Below are 22429 nucleotides of genomic sequence, written 5' to 3'. Positions count from 1 at the left end.
TACCTCCATTACTGGCTATTGCTCACTATTGGGTTTATTTCTCCCAGTGATTATTTTAATTTAAAAAGGTATTTCTTGAATTTTGTAAAACTAAAGAAATAAAACCATAGGAATATTTGCATCAAAAATATTTATTTTTGAATGAAAAATATTTTCATAAAAATTACCAAATATTTGTCTTGATAACCACATTTCACCACTATTTAGCTTGATAACCATAATCTCTGGCAAAAATTAGTTAAAGCTCTCTAGCTATCCTTAGACTTTCAAATCTGATATAACATCTGGTTGTATTATTTGTGTCTGAAAGATATGCTATTTACTCAACAAAAATTGTCCAGAGAAAACCCAGAATCATTTGCTAATGAATGTCTCATCTTTTATTTATCTTCTCCACAGAAAAAGTACTGCTAAGTTAAAGTTGTGGTTAAAAGAAATTCCTAGAAATGTTGGAATATTTTAATTTTGGAGATCTAGGTGAAAATAAGAAAAGATGAAAAGAGAACAAAAGATATGATTTCTTTTACAAAGACAAAATTGAGGCCAGAACCTCCCTTTCTAGCATGGCACAGAACACCTACAGCCTCCAAAAACTGCCACTGAGCTTTAGTGATGTTCTTGCCTCAGAACTAACTTAGCTAACACAATTTATCCCCCTGGCAGCGAAAAGAAGACAAATTGTGTCAGCCGGTGGTATTCACCCCCTCTTTAGAAACATGCTACTTAGGATTTTTCCATGAGTATCACTAACACTGATATTTTAGTTTTTTGTTTGCTGGCCCAGGTTAGGAGTACTGTACCCTTTTGCTCTCTGGTCATCTCACAGGGATCTGGGCAACACACTTGACAAGGCATAAAACTTTTGCTGGCCTTCCACAGTGACCCATGAACTTTTATTTTTGAAAAGCATACATACTCCCCTCTCATGCTGTCCAAGGTTTCTTAAATAACCATTGCTTTCTACATTCTTTCTCTTTCTTCAAGGAAAAGCTAAAAATACTTTTGCTGAAATAAAAATATAGCTTTGCCAAATTTGGACATAATTGACATTTTTCAACCATGGGCTGAGATATTTCATGTCTCAAATAAATGATTACTGATAATTATTTTGCAGCTGGGTTGCTATACTAGTTTTTAACTTTTTGACTATTTATTTGCTTATATATAAACAAAAGAAAAACTTACAGTACTTTTAAAATTCCATTTTCCCATATATGTAATGTTTTAATTCAGCAGCTGTTTGTTCAACCATTTCAAACTATATATATAAAAATATATATCTTGTTCCACACTCTTGAAGAATTCTGCATTTTCCATGGTTGAAGAGAAAAATAGCCTTCTAATGGTAAAGGAATTGCAACAGCTATGAAATCAAATCCTGCTGTTCTTTCCACTGTTATTTGGGTTTTATTTTCTTAGAAGAGACAAAATGAAATAATTTCTTGAAATAACACTGACATAAAAGCTATACTTAAAAAATTAAGCTTACACATAGGAATATTGAAATTCCTACTATTTTATTTGATAGCTAAACATTCTGTCCATTTAGATATTTTTCTTTATTCTTTTTTTAATTAAAAAGGAGTATTCTCTTTTTTCTCTTTTATTAGAAAACTTTAATATACAAATGAATGCAAATCCTTTTCTCTCACTTAACACCAATGTAAACTAGGAGTAATTGCAACAATGTCAAGTAAAACAGCTGTTGGGGAAGGCTAAAGCATAAAGTGATTGAGCACTTCATAAATCTGTATTTGCCATGATAGATAGTACATTGCATGACATTAGGTTAAAGGAAAACCTAGAAAAAATATTTACAAAAGTTAATCAAATAACACTTGGTCTACTAATAATTGGCTTTATAGAAACATTTGAATACATGAGGCTGGCTTCTTTCAATGCCAAATCCTTTTTAATGAAAAAAAGTCCTCCCTCTCATCTTACCCTTTCTTTTGAAAAATCTGGGCTGAAATGCAAGCCACAGGGAAATTGTATCTCAGGTTCTGATAAATTAGCCTTTTTCTAACCAATAGACCACATTTTTCTAGAAGACTAAGTCTTCAGTGATGCACCATCTTCATCCTTTAAGGAGAAAAATACAATAGATAGTAGGAAGCCCCAGGCCAAAGAGATCATCCCATAAATAAATATTTAAATTTGTTAACTGATTGTATCTTTAGTATTAAACGGCAGTTGAGAGAGAAGTCACGAAAACGAGAAAAACTACTAATGTTTTCTATTTTAAAGATTTTCAGAGATCTTCTGGAGCAACACTTACATACATCATGGACTAAAATGAGCTACCAAAGTTAAAATGTCCTGTCCTTCAGGGGTGCTCACGCTTGTTATTCCTTTTGGCCTGAGTAGGAATTTTGAGCCTATAGCACCTTTGAGCATCACATAAATTTTATTTAAATGGTTACGTTTTAGGCACTCAAATCTGAAGAAAAAAAAGGCTGTTTAGTGTAATCTTATGAAAACGTGTGACTTTCAGCACTTTGGATTCACATCTTAGAAGCATGTCTGTACTTAGAAAAGTAATGTGGGCTCTCCCCAAATCAATCTGAAGTTCCATAATAAACGTAGAACTTACTACAAGTGGATTTGAAGAAAAAGAAGTGCAAAGTAATGCCAGAATATCACTAGTGCATAAGTAAGCATTCCTTGTACGAGTCAGTCATTTATAGAAAGAGGATATAAATAAATGATGTTTGAGACTCTTTCAAATACTTAGATTTCTCTATATGATACATTTTAGAACATTTCACAGCATCTAAAATATATAAAAATAAATATCTACATTATTTACAAAGTATGATACAATCCAATCTTTAAAAAGAATTGTAAAGACATGTTCTTTAGCTCATACTGAGGTAAGTAGGTTTCTGTAAGACTGAGAAGAAAGAGGATAGGCAGATATTTTGAAGGAATCCCTTTGTCCAGGTGTAGTCTGTACCACAGCTTAAAGCACATGACACTCTCTGGCAGTTGTAGTGTGTTGAGCCAAAATCATCCTTGCTGTAACTCCATCGAAGTAAGTTTAGTTATGCTAGGGACGAATTCAACCCAGTCTGCATTCTCTGTTTTGACAGTGTCTTCTGCAGAAACCCTCATGGCTTCATCTATGTTTGAAGTCATGTTCATCCCTGGTATGTGGAGATGCAGTTCCGCTGATTTCAATGGGCTGAGCATAGCTGGGATATCTGTAGATAAAATAAAGATTTTAAGATCATTTCACTGTTTGTATCAGGTGGCTGACTAACTCACTTACTGATTGTCTCTCTCTGGACACTATGCAGGTGGTAATTTATTAACAAAATGGTCTTTCAGAAAAAGTTTCAAATTGCATTTGAAAATTTTAAGTGAAAACTTCTTGATTGAAGACTAAGGGCATTTCTGATGCATAAATCTTGATTTTTTTACTTTACAACATTTTCATATGTTCTACTACTTATTAATATGCACTACTTAGTAAATTGTCCTGTGGTTCCTTATCCAGATGCCCCTCTGACCAGCAGAGTGCCACAGCTTCCTGTTTACAAGTCAATCATGGAATCATCAATAGTTTGGGTTGAAAGAGACATTTAAAGACCATCTAGTCCAACTCCCCTGCCGTGAGCAGAGGACAGAGAGAAGAGAATGATGATAAATGAAAAGCAAAGGGTAGAATATAATTTACAGCCACACTGTCATATTTGTTTCATATTTGTAACTTTGCTTGTGCCATACATAAAGGAATGGCAATGCTACTGAATTCAGGCAAAAAACTCCATTCCTTCTACAGTAAGTGAAAAGTGGCTTCCCAGCTGCTCCTGAACACATGCAATAGCCTACCTAACAGGAAAAAGAACAGAAAACGTTGGAAAATAAATTAATATGAATTTCTTATTTGATCAGCCTAACTCACACCAGAATGCATGCTAAGCAGATGATTTGAAGTAGTAGTTTATCATCAGGTAGTTTAATCTGTACAACCAATTTTGTAAAATATTTGTTATAAAATATACCACAACTACAGATAATTAGATCAGAGTAGAATACAGCTGTTTATAAACACAGTCCAATGATAGAGAAAATGATTTTCATACTTTCAGGTACTTGTTCTTTGTTTACTTAGGAGTCTAAAAGAAGTAGGGATCCAAAGAAAATATTCGTATAAAATATGATTGCTTTATTGCCTCCCTATCTGCAACACAACTTTTGAAATAAATGTGATTAAATTTTCTTTCATCAATATATAATCAAAGTTATGGCATATTCTATAAAATATTTATTTTAATTTTCTTACAATCAGTTCCTAATTTTAAACACCCTTCTCTCTTTGTGCTCAGATCCCAATATTGATGTATGCACAATTAGAATTCACTTCTGTGGGATCAAAAGGCATAGGGACCAGATACTAACAGTGGTAATAGATGCAGTACCATTTGATGGAATTGTGTTTATGTTGGTCAATACAACGTGTTCTGAAAGTTTTGAAACGTTATCAAAATTGCTGATCTGGGTGGTCAAGGATTTCCGACTCTCTGTACTGGCACGACCTCTGGTGAACCGTTCGTCATGGTGGCTGCGAATGCCAAAGATGCAACAGGAAAATGCTGCTTTAAATTCTTCTCTAAATTTCCCTGTCAACCACAAAAATGACTCATGAAAATAATTGTACTATAAACCGCACTTCATCAAACTTTATAGATTTGGATATAAAGGAGTTATCTAAAGCAAAATTAATGCAAACCACCCAGATGCTCTTCTAATGCAGAAGTAGAAAATCACAGTTTAATCATCTTGGAGAAAGACAGAAAAAAGATAACCTTTCTAAGAAGATATGTGAAGTGTGATGTGAAGAATGAATTATTCTTGGCTAGACAGAATGGACAGACTAGAACGATTAATGAAATCAAGTCATAGATAGTCTGCTAATTAATTACATATGTAACAAAAAAAATAATTGAGCAAATATAGGCTTAAATGATTGAATCTTTACTTGACATATGAAATGAGAGAGCATGGCTAATTTGTGTTTCATCATTAACAGATTTTAAAAGGAGATTCACAATGTTTGAGAGTCCCATGCTTTTGGGGCTCAGAGGAAATTGTACAGATCATTCTCATACTACACACCACAAAAAACTAAAGTGGGCCAATATGTAGTGAGGATCAATAGGTTTTGCCTCCCTGTATTTAGCTGCAATACCACCATTTCAGGTTCTGATTCTGCTCTCCAAGCCAAATGACACAAACTAAGACAAATCTATGCTAGTGAGGAAGCAGCATCCTGGCTGATTCTTTGAAGTTGAACCTAGATGGCACAGTCTGGTCATGCAAGTACTATGAAAAAATCACAGCCTCCAAATCCCAGTACCTGCATATAACATGCCTGTTGGGGACAGCCCCTGGACAGTGCTACCTGCCAGACAGCATCTAGGGAGTGTTTAGAGGAATGGTAATTGTTTCACATCAAAGTCATGCCAGGAACTTCTCTATCACATTAATGTCATGGACAGTCACATTCTAGCACTTGGACTCAGGCCCTGGCAATGTCTAGGTTACTTATAGGTAGATAGCCTGAAGGTAATGAGATACTTCAGGCAACTTCTTCTAGGAAGAGGATCTAGCTCTGACTGGAGGAGCTGATCTGATGTTACACAGTCATTAATCTTTGCTATGGCTCATTACATTCAAATTATACATTAAACTTGAATTCTAGGTAACTGTAACTTACCACTGAGGAAGTTATAAATAATAGGATTGGCTGCACTGTTTGCATATACAAGCCAGTGTGAGAACATGAACCAGGCGTATACAGTTTCTCTGTCATCAGCATGATTAAACATCCCCAAAACCCTACAGAAAGAGAAAAGCAAACCTGAAAGATGGCAAATTTAGAATTAATTTTAAAAGATTTTACAACTTCTAGCCTAATTTTATCTCTAATGACCTATTTACAGTACCACAGAAAGGCTGATTCAGCAGTGCTCTCTTACTTGAGAGAATGAAATCCTTTCCCCATTCCTCAGCCTTCTGTCTTGGTGGTTTAGCACAACAGAGACTTTACTTTGCTATGGTGAAGGTGCACAACTTTTCTACCAAGTAACCAAAGTCATCTGGTGTCAGATAAGCCAAGAAAAGACAGGAAAAGTTGCTTTTGATGTACTCATGTCACTGAGGTTCCTGGCTCTAGGCCCACTCTCCAGTACACTCTCTAGACCATTCTCCAAATCTCTCTGGAATTGAAAAGGCATTGAACAAACCTGAGACCACTGTAGCAGCTTCTGTCCTCCAGGGAAAACTGCATTTCCCAGACTCTTTACACATTACTTCTGCTTTTAAGTGAAAATCTAACTCCAGGCCTACTCTGCTATTGTTGCTGAGGCAGCCTGTGTATTTCCTCTGTTTCAGGTTATAGGTGCCCTGAACCATCTTCTGGAAATAGTTTGCTCCCTACATTTTCTATGAAGGGACTTGAGAATGAAAAGTATTTAAATTAGGCCTCAGGAAAGGGCCAGAATTGAGTGAAATGTATTTAAGCCTTGAAACTATCCCTTAAAAACGAAAACGTTCCAATAACATTCCAATTAAAAAAACACGAATAACATGCTCGTTATTTTTTAGGATGTTCAAATCTTCTGCTATATAAAAACCAAGAGTGTACACAATTATGTACCAAATTAACAGAGAGAAAAAAAGAGAATACAGCTTCATAGGACCAACTGAAGGGTTAGCCTAAGGCCTCCAAACTTTACATGAGTAGCTTAGGTTTGAACTCAGGATTTCACAGTCCTTGGAGCCAAGCCACAATACTACACTCTGCTGCTAACCTTCAGCTGCTGCTTTAGGTGACTGCACTTCCATGGGGGCATTTACAGCAAACAAGCTGTAATCCCATGTAAATGATGAGGTTTAATGAGGAGATAGGCTAGATCATTTTCATGAGGAAGATCTTGCAAATAAGAGTTCCATAATCTGGCCTCTAGTTTAAGTACTATGGATAGGTGATATATAATATTTTCTTGCAATTGTATGCTTATTTTCCACTTCTTTATCATGCAGTAGGTAAACTTATCCTTCAAAAGTATCTTCCAGAATAAAAGAAATCTTGTAACAGAGGATTGGTTTTAGACAGAAAGCTTTAACTAAGTGTTTATATTTGGGGATAAACTTTACCTTTTCAAGACATTGAGGATGCTAATTGGTAGATAGCAAAGTGCAAAAACCAGAAGGACAACCATTAGCATACGTGCTGTTTTCCTTCTTGCACGAATCTGTTTTATTTCAGCTGCCACAGCACTAATCTTTGACTTTGTTGATTGTCCCAGACCTCGGGGCTGTGCTGAGGGCTGCTGAGGCTTCCATTTCTTCTGAACAACAGAAGAAGTACCTGGGATCTAAGGAAGACAAAATAAGGGGCATTTTGAAAAACATTTTTAAAAACTGATTTTGTCTGTAGATATAACAAGAAAAACAGACACATTGACATACACAATGTAAGCTCACAGGGATAAAAAGGATTTTTAAATTAAATTGATTGATGTAGCTGCAAGAAACAAACCAAATTTCAGACACACTAGAGGGACTGCATAAAAAATTGTTTTATACACAGGTATCAACAGATGTCCTCAAATTTTCTTTCATCCCACATACCTTGCCTTGCTTGTATCTTCAGACTATCAAAATTGCCAACCCTATTGCTGCAAATTATGTTGCTATAAAGTTCTACATTAAAATTTTTGTTGTAGAGCAGAGTTTTTCCCATTAATATGCTGCTAATATAAGATACTAAACAGTTTTTCAGTACTGGAAAACAAGGATTTAAAGCCTGCTTAGCTTTAAGTGCTATAAAACTTCCATACATGCAACCTAAATGACGGTGAAGTAGCTAAAGAAATCACAGCTGAAGTGTGGATCTCTCTGCAAAGTTCTTCAAAACTGAGGGAAATAATGGAAAAGTGCCAAGACGCAGTAAGAATTAGATTAGTCAAAGACATGTTGCAATGAGTATGTGTAGCACCATGCTATTAAAAAAAAAAAAAATTGGTTTTTGTTTTCTGTGCCCTCACAAAAGACAAGCTAAGTAAAACAATTTTGCTTCAGTTCTTCTAAATTACTTCCTGCCTGCAGTGAAATGTGAAAGACTGCAGATGTCAAGGACTTTCTCAGAGAATTCTATTACTATTACATCTAAAATGTTTTCAATGTCATACAGTGTGAAAACCTTTTGGCTAGAAATACAGTTTTATTTATGTGTAGTACAATTGTGTGTGGGGTGACCAATCTCATGTGAAATATTTCATGTTCAAAAGTATCTGGAAAGGTCACATTGTCTATTGAAACATTTAAAAAAAAAATAGGGCTCATCCACACAAACTGATCAGAAAAGGATGAAATTTTTGATGTTTATTTCAGAAAAATAAAAGTAAGCTAAAAAGCATGCACATTCATAATTGTTCTAGAAAAGCTACTATGTTGGGGTTTTGGTGGGATTTTGTGGGGTTTTTTTTGTTTTTGTTTTGTTTTGTTTTGTTTTCCTTGTTGTTTGTTTTGTGGGTTTGGTCTATTTATTTATTTGTTGAGGCGGGGGTTGGGTTGGTGTGACTATCTTCCTTGCATAGACAAGCCCTTAGTTCAGCATTTATGTGAAACATCAAATCTGATTTACAACTATTAGAACATTTTGGCAAAATTGCCTTGTAACGGGCAGGAAATCAATGAAGCAAAAGTGGGGATAAGTTGTAACATTTAGTTTTTCTTCTGTATCTGTGGACTTAAAACCACTCAGCCCTTGCACTTCTACTGTGGGTTCCCACGCATTCAGCTGAAATCAGCACCTATCAGCTTCATAATTGCACGTGTGTCCTACTGCAAGGGATTTACCCTACTAAGCTGTGGGGTGTAGCAGAGAAGTGATAGAATGAGAGGAAATGGTCTCAAGTTGTGCCAGGGGAGGTTTGGATTGGATATAAGGAAAAATTTCTTCACAGAAAATGTTGTCACGCCTTGGAACAGGCTGCCCAGGGAAGTGGTTGAGTCACCATTCCCAAAGGTATTTAAAAGGTGAGTAGATGTGGCACTTAGGGACATGGTGTAGTGGTGGACTTGGCAGCGTTAGGTCTATGGTTGGATTCAATGATCTTAAGGGTCTTTTTCAAGATAAATGTTTCTATGATTCTGTATGTACAAGTATACACAAGTGTACACATGGGAGCATAATGCATATATTTGCTTGTTGGTAATGAATCAGTCACAGAGATACTTTTGAAGCATTTGTGTAATTCCAATGTTTTACGAAAAGCTGTTTTGCTATTAGCTGTGAATAAACAAGTACTACAATTTAGAGTTTCTTATGCACCTTTTCTCTATCCCCTCAGATAATTATTAAGGGGTTTATAACCAAAGAAAATTTCTCAAATGTAGTATCAACTTGCAAAGATTGGAAGGGCATACTTCAACTTCCAAAATGAAAATGGATAGAGTTCCTAGTTATTAATACAGTGGGTTTTAGTGTCAGTGCATCTGGACATCATTAAATTGAAGCATACTTGGAACTTGATAATACAAATTATGTATCAACATAAGTCCATTCAGTTCTATTTGTTCAGAAGTTGTTTCTAATCTACTTAAAATCTTCACAAGAACATAGACTTCTAAATCACTGCTTCCTTGCTAATAATTAAATTACCAAAATTTCTAGTATTTTTTTGCATGATTGTTCTTGTCTTTATAAAGGTGAATCGTTAATTCAAAGATCTGCTTGAATTACACAGTGAGAAATTTTAGGAGCTCTTACACAAAGTATGGTAACAATAACTTGTAAATCAATCATCCAATTTTCATCTGAAAATTTGCATACGCAACACATTATATTTTGAAAAAGAACCTTTAGAAAAAATGTAGGGCATAGAAAGCATCTACTGTTTGTTGTGTTTTTTCTATCATATGCATCTTAAAATTTCATTGTACCTTGAACTAGGATCACTACATTTAACTGAAGTTCTGGTAAACAGCATGATTTTTTAATTGAAACTGTTACCAAAGAATACACTTAGAGCACTGCATTCATTTGTGCTACATGACTGATTACAGCACACCTGCTGCACTTAGAAAAGTGCCTGATGCCTGCAGCCAAGTCACGGTTGATAATAGATGTGCAGTGGTTTTAATTTCACTTAGTGCAGCCTCTTATACATAGTGCTATCATCTATGCCAGGCAAAGAGACATCTGTAATTTGGCACCACTGATAGTACTAAGCCTGCAGTAGAATTTTTCTTTTCACCACTGAAAAATAAAGGATCATCCTAAACTTGTCAGCATGCAAGACAAATAGGGAGAAGAAACCTTGTGAAGAACAAATAGACCAGCTAAAACAACTGGGGAGTGGAAGTGGGGGAGGGGGGGGAAACCCAAAAAAGGTTGGTTTTCAGTCATTCAACTTCTGCTCTGCATCTGAGCCAGCATTTTCAAGCTCTGTGTAGGTCAAGAACAACTGCTTTTCATTAACTTAGTTAATTAAGAGCTTGACAGGGTAGGCAGACTGTAAAGAAGGTACAGAAGAGAAGGTTAAGAGGGATTCTGGTGGTAAAGTCATTGGGTGATACAGGACGGATTCAGCAAGGCAGAACATATTAGAGCTATGTTAGACTGAACTTAATTTCAAAACTAAGCAAGAAATCCTTTGTTCTGGAGAAGAGTCCCCTCAAACTGTAAAGGTTAAATTTTATCTCCAAGCTATCTTGTTATTTAATCTTAGCAATCTAAGAAATTAAAAGCAAAAATAATAATTTAAAGCTGACGAGCACAATAAACAGAAATTTTCGTTTAACCTAATCTGATTAGAAGTGACAACAATTGCTGTTATGACTTATGGATGATAACAAAAAGCCTTAAAGTGGATTTGGTATTTCCTGTATATGAGTTACCTGCAAGAGATATATTCTGTCAGTATAAGATCTGATTTTTAATTTTATCATATATATATTTAGAAATCTAAAGTCTATTTGTGATTTCTCTGAGGAATCAATTTGAACTGCATAAAAAATGTTGATGGGGCAGGTATTATCCCCTGCCCAGAACAGCCTCAAATTTGGATAGTATCAGACATACTGGTGAGAGAGAAATTATTCATGCCTGCATGTTGATGGAAATATCAGCCACTGTTAGAGCCACTTGAGAGGGAATATCTTGCATCATTTCTTCAACAGGAGGAGTTTATTGTCCTTTACAAAATGACAGGGCAGCTGGTGGTGGACTACAGCTATACATAAATCCTGGACAGAGCAGAAGACAGCAGAGAGTACCATAGACTGGTGCATGACAGCTTACAGTTCACACTCACAAAATAATTTTGAAAGATTCCTGGAAAAAACTACATCTTTTTTGCCACTTAAAATCAAAGGTTCTTTGTCTGTTTGACTGCTTGATGGGTGTTTTTGTGTGTTTTGTTTTGTATTCCTCTTTTCTTTCCTGTATTTTTAATTTGAAGCTTGAAAAAAACATGTTCACATTAAAAGTCATGTCAATTATTTGTCATAAATTCATATCGAATGTTACTGATAACAGCCAGCTTCACATCAGGCAGTTCCAGTCTCCCAGTTGTGACAGTTGGACCTTCTAGTTTAAATTTTGTTCATATTGGACCTGCCTTACCTAAGAAAAATAAAAATAAAAATAACAAAATGAGGTGGTCAATCTTAAATTTTGACTGCTAGAGGAGATTTTAGCAGTATAAATAAGGTCACTGAAGGTATTTTGGTAAGCATCAGATACAGTGGGGGAGATCTTTCTTCTACCTATATCCAACTTTGCTGTTGCCTTTTGCTTCCTTTCTCTCTAAGGGAAAGTCCTTCATAGACAAGAGCAAGGGGTTTACATTCTGACTGCCTTTTCAATACATCTGAATGCCTATCCAAGGTGGCTGTATACCAGCACGGATGTAAAAATCAAAGTCCTAAGTGACAACATGGGGTTTATAAAGAAAGAGGTTGTACATGGGAATCTACACAAAGGTGAAGGAGCAAGTAAATAGAGCCAGTGCTAAGTGACTTACCTGGCGACACCACAGCTTTCGGAATATCTGCAAATAGGCCAACACCATAAGACACAGTGGTGCCATGTATGTCACCAGAAAAAAGCATGTGTGATACATTTTGGGGTAAACCTCAGCTGGAAAGAGATTCAAATAGGAAAGGTGCATTTAAATATACATACATTTCAAAATCACCTTAAGAAAAATTATTCATAGAGATATGCATGTATTTTTCAACCTAATAGGATATAATGGAAGATGCACCCAATAATATCATGGTCAAGATTGCTTTTAAATCATTTCTAGATACACTCTATTAGAAACATGCTTTTTATCTCAAGGATTTCCTATATCACATTATTGATTTCTTATCATAGTATTACTTTACGTATGAAGTCTTAAGAAGTTTTACTTTTTGTTAAAACAGTGATGAATTCATTTTATCTAAAAATGAAAAATTTGTTATATAAAAATAGGTGAGCAATCATCCAATCTACCTCACCTTGACATATTTAACAGGTTATGTAATTGTCTTTAGTTTTAACTCTGCAAAGGCTGCTACGTATCCCTGAGTAAACTGCACAGTCTCTCGCCTATAAAGACTGCAAATGCAAACTGCAGCACACAGGATACTGATGGGAGGAGAGACAGGCATTTCATAAATCACTCTTTGGTGGCAGAATATATGTGATTAAGACTCAGTAATTAATTATTATGATTAAATTTAAAAAATAGAATCAATACATTCAAGAGCTTTAAACCTAGGAAATCTCCAAGATGGTTTTTGACTCAGTTTTAACAATAATGAGTTTGGTGCTCTACTTTCCCACGTATCTCTTTTCAAAAGACTACTTATGAATGTTATTTGCTTAGAAACAACCATCTCAAATGTGCTGTGAGTGTATGCAGTTTTAAGAATGTTGGATCTTAAGCTCCATCAGTAGTTTATACCAGAATGTGCAGTGCCTGAAAACTTGTCTTCTCTTTTGTAACATTAAAGGTAGTTTGCTATTATCAGTTGTTGGTATTAATGAAACTTAACATCTATGGATGGCCTCAGAAAAGGAATGAACATTATGGAGAGTAAAAATAAATAGAAGAAGAAAAACTGCACCCCATGAGCAGTTAAACTGCAAGATAATCCTAGGCATTGCATCTTGGCTAGAGTAAAGAAGGAAAGTTTATGTTAATTTCCAGAATTTCCAAATGTTTCAGGATTATAAGATCTACAAGTGAAATTCTATACTGATTGCTTTAATTAAAAAAAAAATATATACAGAAGAAAAGAAAAAATATGGTTACGTGAGATCAAAACTTTGGTGCGTCAAAATTATTTTCTGCCTGCTAAAGTGACTGAGACTGTGGACCCTATCAAAGAAGAGCATGCCAGGAGAATCTCTGAGAGTTTAATCAGACAAGGATATACAAAGACTTTCCCCATAACTCTCATAGCAGGGAGGAGAACACCATCATGTTAATTCCAGGCTCACTCTCAAATGCAGATTTGCGTAATCTCACACTTGTCATTGGACCTGAAAGTGCCAGCTGGTTCACCAGTCAGAAAAACTTCAGGATCAGGGAGATGGAAACTTGCTACAGCAAAATCCAGCCAATGTTCATTCCCATCAAAGGTAATAGAGATGCTGCCACTGACATTTGATAGTTTTGATGGATCAAGGTTAAAAAATTCAGATAAGTATTTGACTTCTTACTTACTCTAAGATCCTGTAGCAAACCAGCTTACCAACTCCTAACTAGCCGCTGCAGCTACTAGCTCTTGTCAGTGTTCCTGGGGAGCCAGACCATTTGGGGCAGGTATTTTATAATTGGTGTTAACCTGAGATCATATGTTGATTGATGATCTCAAAATTGCTTCTGCATTCCAGTAAATGCAGCCTCACAACAGTCCTGTTAGCCAGGGAAATACCAACATGCATGCTTCACAGGTGGAGAGATTAAGGAGAAACTGGAGTAATGTGACTTACTGGGATCACAGGAGGTCAGAATTGAAAGTACATTCTTTCTGCTCAGGAGGAGGTGCCACCTGCCTCATCAGTACTCTGCTGGCAGCCAGACCCCTTTCAGGTAGGACGGTACATATTTAAAAGGCCATCTGGAGTTTATGACTTCCAATTTAGCATTCCAAGTAAAGTGAAACATTAAATGAGCCTAGCTATCTACAAAGAACTAAGGACCAGGTTGGAGGAAGATCCTAACACTTGCCTTTGAAGTTTAGCCACCTGGAAAGTGCCAGCTGCTAAACATCAAAGGAAACCTGTCCCCTCCTCCACCCAGGGCAAAGCCCTTTGCAGAACTTTTCCCTAAGAAGCATGACTCTGTTTAGCTTCTCAAGCCAAAGAAAAGCTTTAAAGCTGTTTGACAGTCACAGCAGCAAGAAGGAGGAGGGCTGGCTAAGGATACCATTCATTTATCAAGTAAGTGAGTTCCAGGCTCCTTGAATGCAAACATCAATCAGTCTGTGGTCCTGCCTGATTGGGATGGATGAAACTCTTACTGCCAAGCAGCAGAGGAGAAAAGTGTCCTTGCCTTCCATGGTCATGAAACAGACTTCAGGACAGGGGAAGATTGTTCTTAGCTGGACTAACCACCTCTTTAAGAATAAAACAGTGACTCTCATGTCTCTGGCTGCTGTTGTATTGAAAAGAGAGAATAAAACATAAAGCAAACAGGTGTTCATAGGGGTTGGACTGGGTTCAGATCAGCATTCCTACTCAGCTTCATTCATAAACTATAATTACCCGATAAAGGATCAGTAGGTTAAAACAAGCTTTCTTCTGTCTACTGCAGGGGTTATTAAATAGATCTTAAAATTTTCTAAAGCTCTCTTCTCCACACTGTCTTCCATTCCCAGCCTGGCATTGGTAGATTGAAACTACAACTTCTGGATTTTTGCCAAAATTTTACTATATTTGTGTAAATACATACATACATGCATATATATATTTATTTAATCAAACTGAAATAAGCAGGCTCAAAACATTTTGATATGTCTAGAAAATGAAACTGTCTCTTAAGCCACAGGTGCTTAACAAAATTGGTACTCATGACAGCTTTCTTAAGAGTAGGGAAAAACAAAACTATCAAGTTTGTTGAGCGTCAGTAGAGTTCCCAGGTTCCCTAGTCTCAGGAAGATACCTGTGAGGTTTTGGAGTTACTAATATGGAGAAGCAATGCAACTAAAAGTGTATATTTTTAAGATAAAGCTTAATAATTAGGGATGTTAGGAAGTGGGTGCCCACAGCAGAGAAAAATCAACCACACAATGCAGTGGTTCCAAACTAAGTTCCTATGTCGGAGTACTTACGGTTAGCTAATACTAAAATTACATCTTGAAACCTGATATATTGTGCTTGAGTTATCGACTTACAATAACACCAAGCATAATTTTAGTATTAGAAATATTCTGACTTCTTTCTGCATAAAAATATCCCATGAGTTTTTTCAGTAAACTCTGAACACTTTGATAAACAGGATGTATAAAGCTTCTTGTAGTACTGCAATTTCCAGCTATTTGTTTTCCAGAATTAAGACAATGTGTTTTTGTACTATTGTATGAGTAGTCTAAGAGGAAATGGAACACAGAGTCTTCCCTTTGTTTCCATTCAAGCATGTAGTTTTGGGAAAGGATTATCTCCATATTCTTTTTATCATTTGCAAAGGGCTTGGCTAATGCACTTTGGCTAACACTCTCTTCTTGAACAGCTCTAAGACAATGTACTTAGCTGACTTGGACACATGGTGAACTCATTTTAATAAACTTTTCTTTTATTTTGGCACTTTATCATCAAATTCAGCACATAGCAATTACAGGCTATTATAGAACTGTGGCCAACTCTGGCTCCTTAAGTGAGCCTGCATAGGTCACATGTTGGATCCTTCTGCATTCCCAAATAAAATATTGTTATTAGACAGTACTCAAGATGAAAAACTCTTAGCCTAGAATTGGCAATGAATTTTACATTCAGGAATGCCAGAAGCAATTATAAAGAAATTGAGCCCTGTTTTAGGCTGAACTATTGCTCCATTTGCAGTCACTGGCAGTTCTCCAAGAGCACACTCAAATCTTATTAGTCAGGGTGGCGACTATTTGTTCACCATTAAGGAGCCCAAGTGTCACAGTGCTGATCAGACCTTCCCTCCAGACACTCATCAGACTTTTATGGTCTTCAGCATGTAGTCCTAAGTCTGTGTAGGGTACAGTGTTCTCTCCTGCTTTGGCATCTCTGACATCTTCCTGGACATGGATTCCAGTTAGTCCTCCATAGCACTTCATGTTTCAGTGGCCCTGGGGTCCCAGAATTAAAAGAGACTTCCAAAACACTTTGGAAAGTCTCATTAAGCATCCTCTTTTTGCAGTGCCAATCTTGAACATTCACAGTTTAACATCCTTGGAACATGTGGTGTACATGATACTCTGCAAAGATTTTATCAGATGTACTCTAATTTTAGACAACATTAATTATATGCAGCTCTAAACAAAGCAATAAACACCCAAATACAATCCCTTTCTCTAAACTGACTCTCTTATAGGACTTTCTCAGGGTCTCTTGAGTGTGGGCAACATCTACATCTCCATTTTCTCTTTTCAAATACAGGTTATTTGTAGCAGCATGAATTTTTTTCTCCTTCAGCGTCCTCCTAGTTAGCTCTTTCTTTGACCCTCTATATTTGCATAGTCAAAAAAGGCAAAACAAAATCCAACAAAAATGCAACTATTTTCTTTAAAAATATTAGCTCTTTATTTCTTCTTCTGGCTTTAAGACTCACCAGTCTTTTCAAAATGCTGCCTTGTTACCATGTTCTTTTGTCCTTTTTGGGGGCCTTTGTGATTTCAAACCCTATTTTTCAGTAGAAAAACTGCATATTCTATGCTTTGGCCTAACTCAGAGTCCTTAGATACTTTCAACAGATTGGAAACTATTTTTTAATGATGCTCGGTTCTCTATAGTCTGAAAGGGATGTGTGTATATATGTATATGTATATATATTATCCTCATTGATAAAATATGGTTAACTCTACTTTTACTAAGCAATTCCATGATTTTGAGAAATCTACTTGTAACTTAATGCATATAAAGATTCTTCTTTCAAGTTACTGTGATAAGCTATTATTAGAACATGGAGATTTTTTTAAGGATATCTGAAATGCACCAGCAGAATAACTAGCAGTGCCATTATAACTAGCATTGCCATTACTCATCAAAGAACTATTCACTAAAAGAAGAATTATTCATTAAAAAGGCAGCAAGATAAAAATAAGATTGTTATCTTTCAGTGGAGCGAAAAGCTTCCAATTTCAGAAAACTTTTTAATATAAAATTATTTTTTTCATGCTCTAAATAATAATTTTAAAAAATTGGAGTGTTTGAACTTCCTTTCTGAAGTCACACACAAAAAAATTGATTCTATATGTACCTTGTTATAACCCTCTCTGTCTCTCCAAACATCCAAGTGAAAGCTCACATCATAACCTGAAGACCAGTAGATTTAAGTTTAGACTAATACACTCCATAGGAGTAGAGTCTTGCAAGCACGTGGGAGGTTGGGTTGGTTGGTTTTTGTGGGGTTTTTTTATAGAGTGGGTGCTTCCCCTCAGGCATATCTTTGGACTGCAACTACTTCAGCACAACTGAACAAGAGGCACTCTTTAAAATAGTTCTAAGCCAACTACAGACTCTGTAGTTCAAAAGCAGCACTTTCCCATTGGGAATCAAAAAGTGGCCAATACAGATCTGGAAATTCTGAGATTAAGTTCCCTGATGAAATGCTCTCTTGACTTCCTAATTAATTAACCACATCATTTCCTAGGTTGAGATTAAAAGAATCTTTGCTGCAGAATTAACCCTGAAGTGATGAAGGCATGAGTAATTGGTTCTGTGCCAAAATGAGTGGACAAAAACTGTACTTGGAATGAATGCTGTGAAAGAAAATAGTCACATAACTACTGCAGTATCCTGCAGCAGATAGGGATACAAAATTGCTCACAGATGAAGAAAGAACACTAGAAGGAAGTAAAGAGCAGATTTGTCCTCGCCAATGAAAGACCAAGTACAATACAGCTTAACAGAGGCTTCCTCTAACCTAAAAACCTAAGAGCTTTGTCAGCAATGAGTGCCAGCAAGCTAGTGGCCACCTCTGCCCCCCTGCCTTGTCCCAGAGGACTAACTGGGATGAAGGAGATAAAGAGCAGGGAATATGATATGCAGTGTCTTCTCATTAATCCTCTGATGGCTCTGTGAAAGCTGTTAGCAGAGAAGGAACTTCCAGAACAGCACAGGGAAGAGCCCTCAGCAGTTCAGGCTGTTTAAGCTAATTTATCATGATAATTAAGTACAGGTGATCCGGTTGTATTTTATCATAATTGTTCACAGGACTGGAATCTTCTACAGAGACAGCTCTGGGAGAATATCTGATTGTGTTTTAGTCGTACTCAAGGCTATTAAACAGGCACCTTTCAGTTATATGTTTTGGCAAACTTGGCTTTATTTTCCTGTGTGTGAATAATGGCATTACTGATGGCCATTATATCCAGTGTCAGAATCACAGCATGTAACTCATGCACTCTGTTAGCATTGGAGGTCTGCCAAGGCCCACCAGAGTCGAGCCTTAACCATTTGGGTGGGTGGCTCATACCACTTGCTGTGAACAGAGACAAAATAGAAGTAGTTACTCCCTGGCAATCCTTACAGCTTCTTACAGCTGCATTCAGATACAGAACATGTTAGATTCAAAGCCAATCTGGAAGGGCAGGGTTACACTTCTTGTATAGACCAATTTGTAACCAATTACATTCACAAAGTTATTTAAATTATTTTGCCCACGACAAGTTTGAAATTTTGGATTAACTCACTACCCCATATTGATGACATCTCTGTAAATTCTGCAATGACCTGTAATTTGCATTGAACTCCCAGGAGATGTCTATAAAGACTAGTCAAATGCCAGCAATTAGCCAAATATCAGGCAAACAGAAATCTGTTCTTGCATAGTTACTTCTTAAGGCTAAATACTTAAGTCTTTGTAAACCTGCAGTGTCCACCAGTCACAGAACTATGAAAGCATTTAAGGGTGGGAACATCTCTACCCTCTGGGAAGCATCAACATGATCCAGACACAAGTCAGCCTCATTCATTTAAACTTGATTTAAAATGTACTTTAATTCTCAACAACACAAAAGAAATGCAGAGAAATTTCACAGAATTTGAAAAATAATACTTCCGGGAAATGTTATATAATCAAGATCATTTTGTGTTATGTTTATACAACTTGACTTCATATTAACATCTCCTGGTATTTTGATTACTTTATAGCAGTACAAATTCAGCTTGTATGGTCAATGACAGACTCACCTCCCCAGTGCTCATCACACACTGTGAACAAGGTGGTTTTATTGGCTAATCCTGGGAACACACTGCTGCACTCCATAACAATAGCCTGAGGAATCATTATGATGCAGGACACAATCCAGATAATTATAATGCTGTTCCTTGCTCGCTTGGCTGTGCTTTTAAACATCAAAGGGTGACAAATTGCATACCATCGATCCAAAGCAATGCAGCTGAGGGTTAGGACAGACACAGAGACTGAAACTGTCTAAAGAAAAGGAAATATTGTGTAAATGTAAATATAGGGCTTTTTCCCAGAGTTTCAAAAATTATTTATTGTACTTTTCCCCCACAGTTTTAAAAATTATTTGTATTTTCAACATAGTTCTTTATCTGCAATTGTCAAATAGACTTCAAGAAAAAAAAGACTCCTTTTAAAATAAGTTCTTACAGAATTACAACAGATATCCTCATCTGGTGTACTCCTACTAGAATCCACAGGACAAGTCACACATTAAAATGCTAACTAAACTGAATAGCTGTAGCAAAATCAAATTTTGAAATAGCAAATTTAATCAACTGGGAATTTATAAAACTTTATCTGAAAAAAAAGCTTTAAAAACATTAGACAGCAAATTTTATCTTTTTTTCTTTGTAGAAAAATTTATTTGCTGGTTTCTATGTTATATTAACATACCAGAGCCATCATTTTGCTTTTCATTTTTCATGAGAACAATGAAACTCAGGATCTCCTGAAAAAGTCCTTGACAACAATCAGTTTAAGGTAGACTAAGACATTTTACCTTTTATTCAGGAAATAAAGTTTTATAAAGCAAATAACCTAGCACTTCAATTTTATTCTTTCAATCTGTATGCTAGGTGATCACTCACGCTTCAGATTTTCTTTCACTAGAATGGAGGTTTTGAAAAAAAAAGTTAGGATTTTGATTGTATCAAGTAGAGCTCATAGCTGCTGGAGAACTGTTGTCCTTGACAATGTGGCTCTTTGGCCATAGAGGTATCTTCTGAAAATATAAATTGTGCTGGAGGCACAGAGCTGATGATCTATCTGCATACACTCTGAATACTGCTTAATTCTTCTGAATTTTAATGACTACAAAGCCAAGCACTTGTCATTCCAGTTTGCCCAGTCAGTTCATCCAAACACCTATTCTTAGAAAAGGTATTTGTCAATCATTTTGATGCAAATGATTTCAAAACTAGTTAAGTCCACAGGTAAATGAGTAGAAGCAATTATTGCTTAAGGCAGACGATCTGATCAACTCCCAGTGAACCTGGATACTTTGACTATTTCTGAAGAACACAAAATCAGTAAACACAAAAAATGCCCAGACTGCCTTCAGAAGTAGTATTCTCTGTCCTGGACACTTGTATAGCTGTTTATATCCACACAGAGAGAATATTAATGACTTTATTTCTATTTACAGACATTTTTATTGCTTTAAATCCCTTCTGAATCATTAAAAAAGATCACAAAAAGTAAATAGCATCAGAAAAATGTCCCAAAAAGTGTATTGCTGAAGTCCAACAATCGGACCAAAACCAGTCTTTATTAAGCATAATCATATTCCCAAGTGGAAGAGTCTTTTAGGCCTCAGCGTGTACCCTGAGATACCTACTCAGTATCAGGTATAGACTTTCATTGGATTAGTAGTATTAGGAAGATGCTATTGTTATTTCTGGTTTTCATAACATGGGTAATGTGTACACAAACACAGAAAAATAATACCTGTAGGTAGGGAATCACTTTACAGAGGGTCTGCCCAAAGAACCACGTTTCTGTGATGTCCACAACTAAAGTTGCTGGAAGACAAGTAATTGTGACCAGAATGTCAGCCAGAGAAAGATTCACTATGAAATAGTTGGTAACTGTCCGCATGTGATGATTCTTCCACACTGCAAGGCAAACTGAATTTGGAAAGACAAGTTAGTGAAATGGAAATGACTTAGGAAATGCTTTAAGAGGAAAACATTTGACTTTGCGGAATTAAGGAAATGTTTGTGTCCTTGGTTTAATACAGAATATTTGAATATGCAGTTCAGTGCAAGAACCATGTGTTTTCTTTTAGAGTGGAAACAAGAGAGTACATGTAGAGAGATTCTTGATACACAAAGAATAGCTTTCCACAGACTGCAGCATGGAAAATAATCCAAGATATAAAGCATCTTACTTTTCTGCTAGTTAATCTTCACTAACTACTCATACAACATTCTTTATTTCTCTTTCAAGCCATTGGCTCTAGTCTACAGAAATACACATCTATTTCTGTAAAAGTTTATCTGTTTTCTTATGATAGCATGATGCTTAAATCAAATTGCTACAACACAGAATCTTGTAAACTGTACCAAGTCAAATATAATTTTATAAAATATTTTGCTGGATTTAATATATCTATTGAATCTGCAGGGAATCTGTAATAATTTTCTGGGTAACTGTGATTTGAAGTAAGTTAATTAAAGTAATTTTTGCTGTATTAAATGTGTTACATTTTTGATGATGATCAAAAGCAGCATGTAGCAGGCGCTTTATAAGATGTGCCTTTAAAGCTCATTTTGTATATTTTATGTCTCTCTTTTTCAAATTGAAAGACTTTTAGAAATGAGGCAAATCAGTCCTTTAAAATCATTACACTGAATTCATAAGCTGCTAAATTAAAAATGCCATAATTAAGTCTGAGAAAGTAGCCCAAAAGTAACTTCTAAAATAATTTCAGAAGACAAACCCTGAGTAACTTTAGCAATCGAAAGCTTTTAAATTATTCAGATCTTTAAATTAATTCACCCGAAGATCTTTAAAAAACTGATGCAAATTTTCCAGAAACACCCACAAGACTTCTTGTAAGACAAGAATAAAATTCATGGCACATCAAAGGGTCTTCCCTGCAAACAATTATTCATCCATCATGCAAATCCAGATGAAGGTTCAAAGTCTCCTAATCTGTCAGGATATAGCATAATGCTTAATTTAGATATATTAAACAGATCAGAGAATGTCAAAAAATTGAGTTAAAAAGGTCTTCAAGAGATTGCCCAAATCTAAAA

At 35.9% G+C, this 22429-nt stretch overlaps 1 protein-coding gene across 2 annotated transcripts in view; it reads right to left on the bottom strand.

The window, feature by feature from the left end:
• Positions 1–874: 874 nt before the first annotated feature.
• HCRTR2 (hypocretin receptor 2) overlaps positions 875–22429 on the bottom strand; it is a 36987-nt gene continuing 15432 nt past the window's right edge. The window contains exons 3-9 of one of the 2 annotated variants that reach the window (XM_048299438.1): positions 21117–21295; positions 19391–19634; positions 12042–12157; positions 7165–7385; positions 5723–5844; positions 4425–4625; positions 875–3203 (exon numbers count right to left, since the gene is read on the bottom strand). In XM_048299438.1, coding sequence (XP_048155395.1) covers positions 3010–3203; positions 4425–4625; positions 5723–5844; positions 7165–7385; positions 12042–12157; positions 19391–19634; positions 21117–21295 — 1277 coding nt within the window. In that variant the 3' untranslated portion in view covers positions 875–3009. The remainder of the gene's footprint in view (positions 3204–4424; positions 4626–5722; positions 5845–7164; positions 7386–12041; positions 12158–19390; positions 19635–21116; positions 21296–22429) is intronic. The other variant, XM_048299439.1, reaches the window with a different exon arrangement.

This window comes from Corvus hawaiiensis, chromosome 3, assembly GCF_020740725.1.
Source record: "Corvus hawaiiensis isolate bCorHaw1 chromosome 3, bCorHaw1.pri.cur, whole genome shotgun sequence".
NCBI lineage: Eukaryota > Metazoa > Chordata > Aves > Passeriformes > Corvidae > Corvus > Corvus hawaiiensis.
This window is presented reverse-complemented; position numbering and strand designations above follow the sequence as displayed.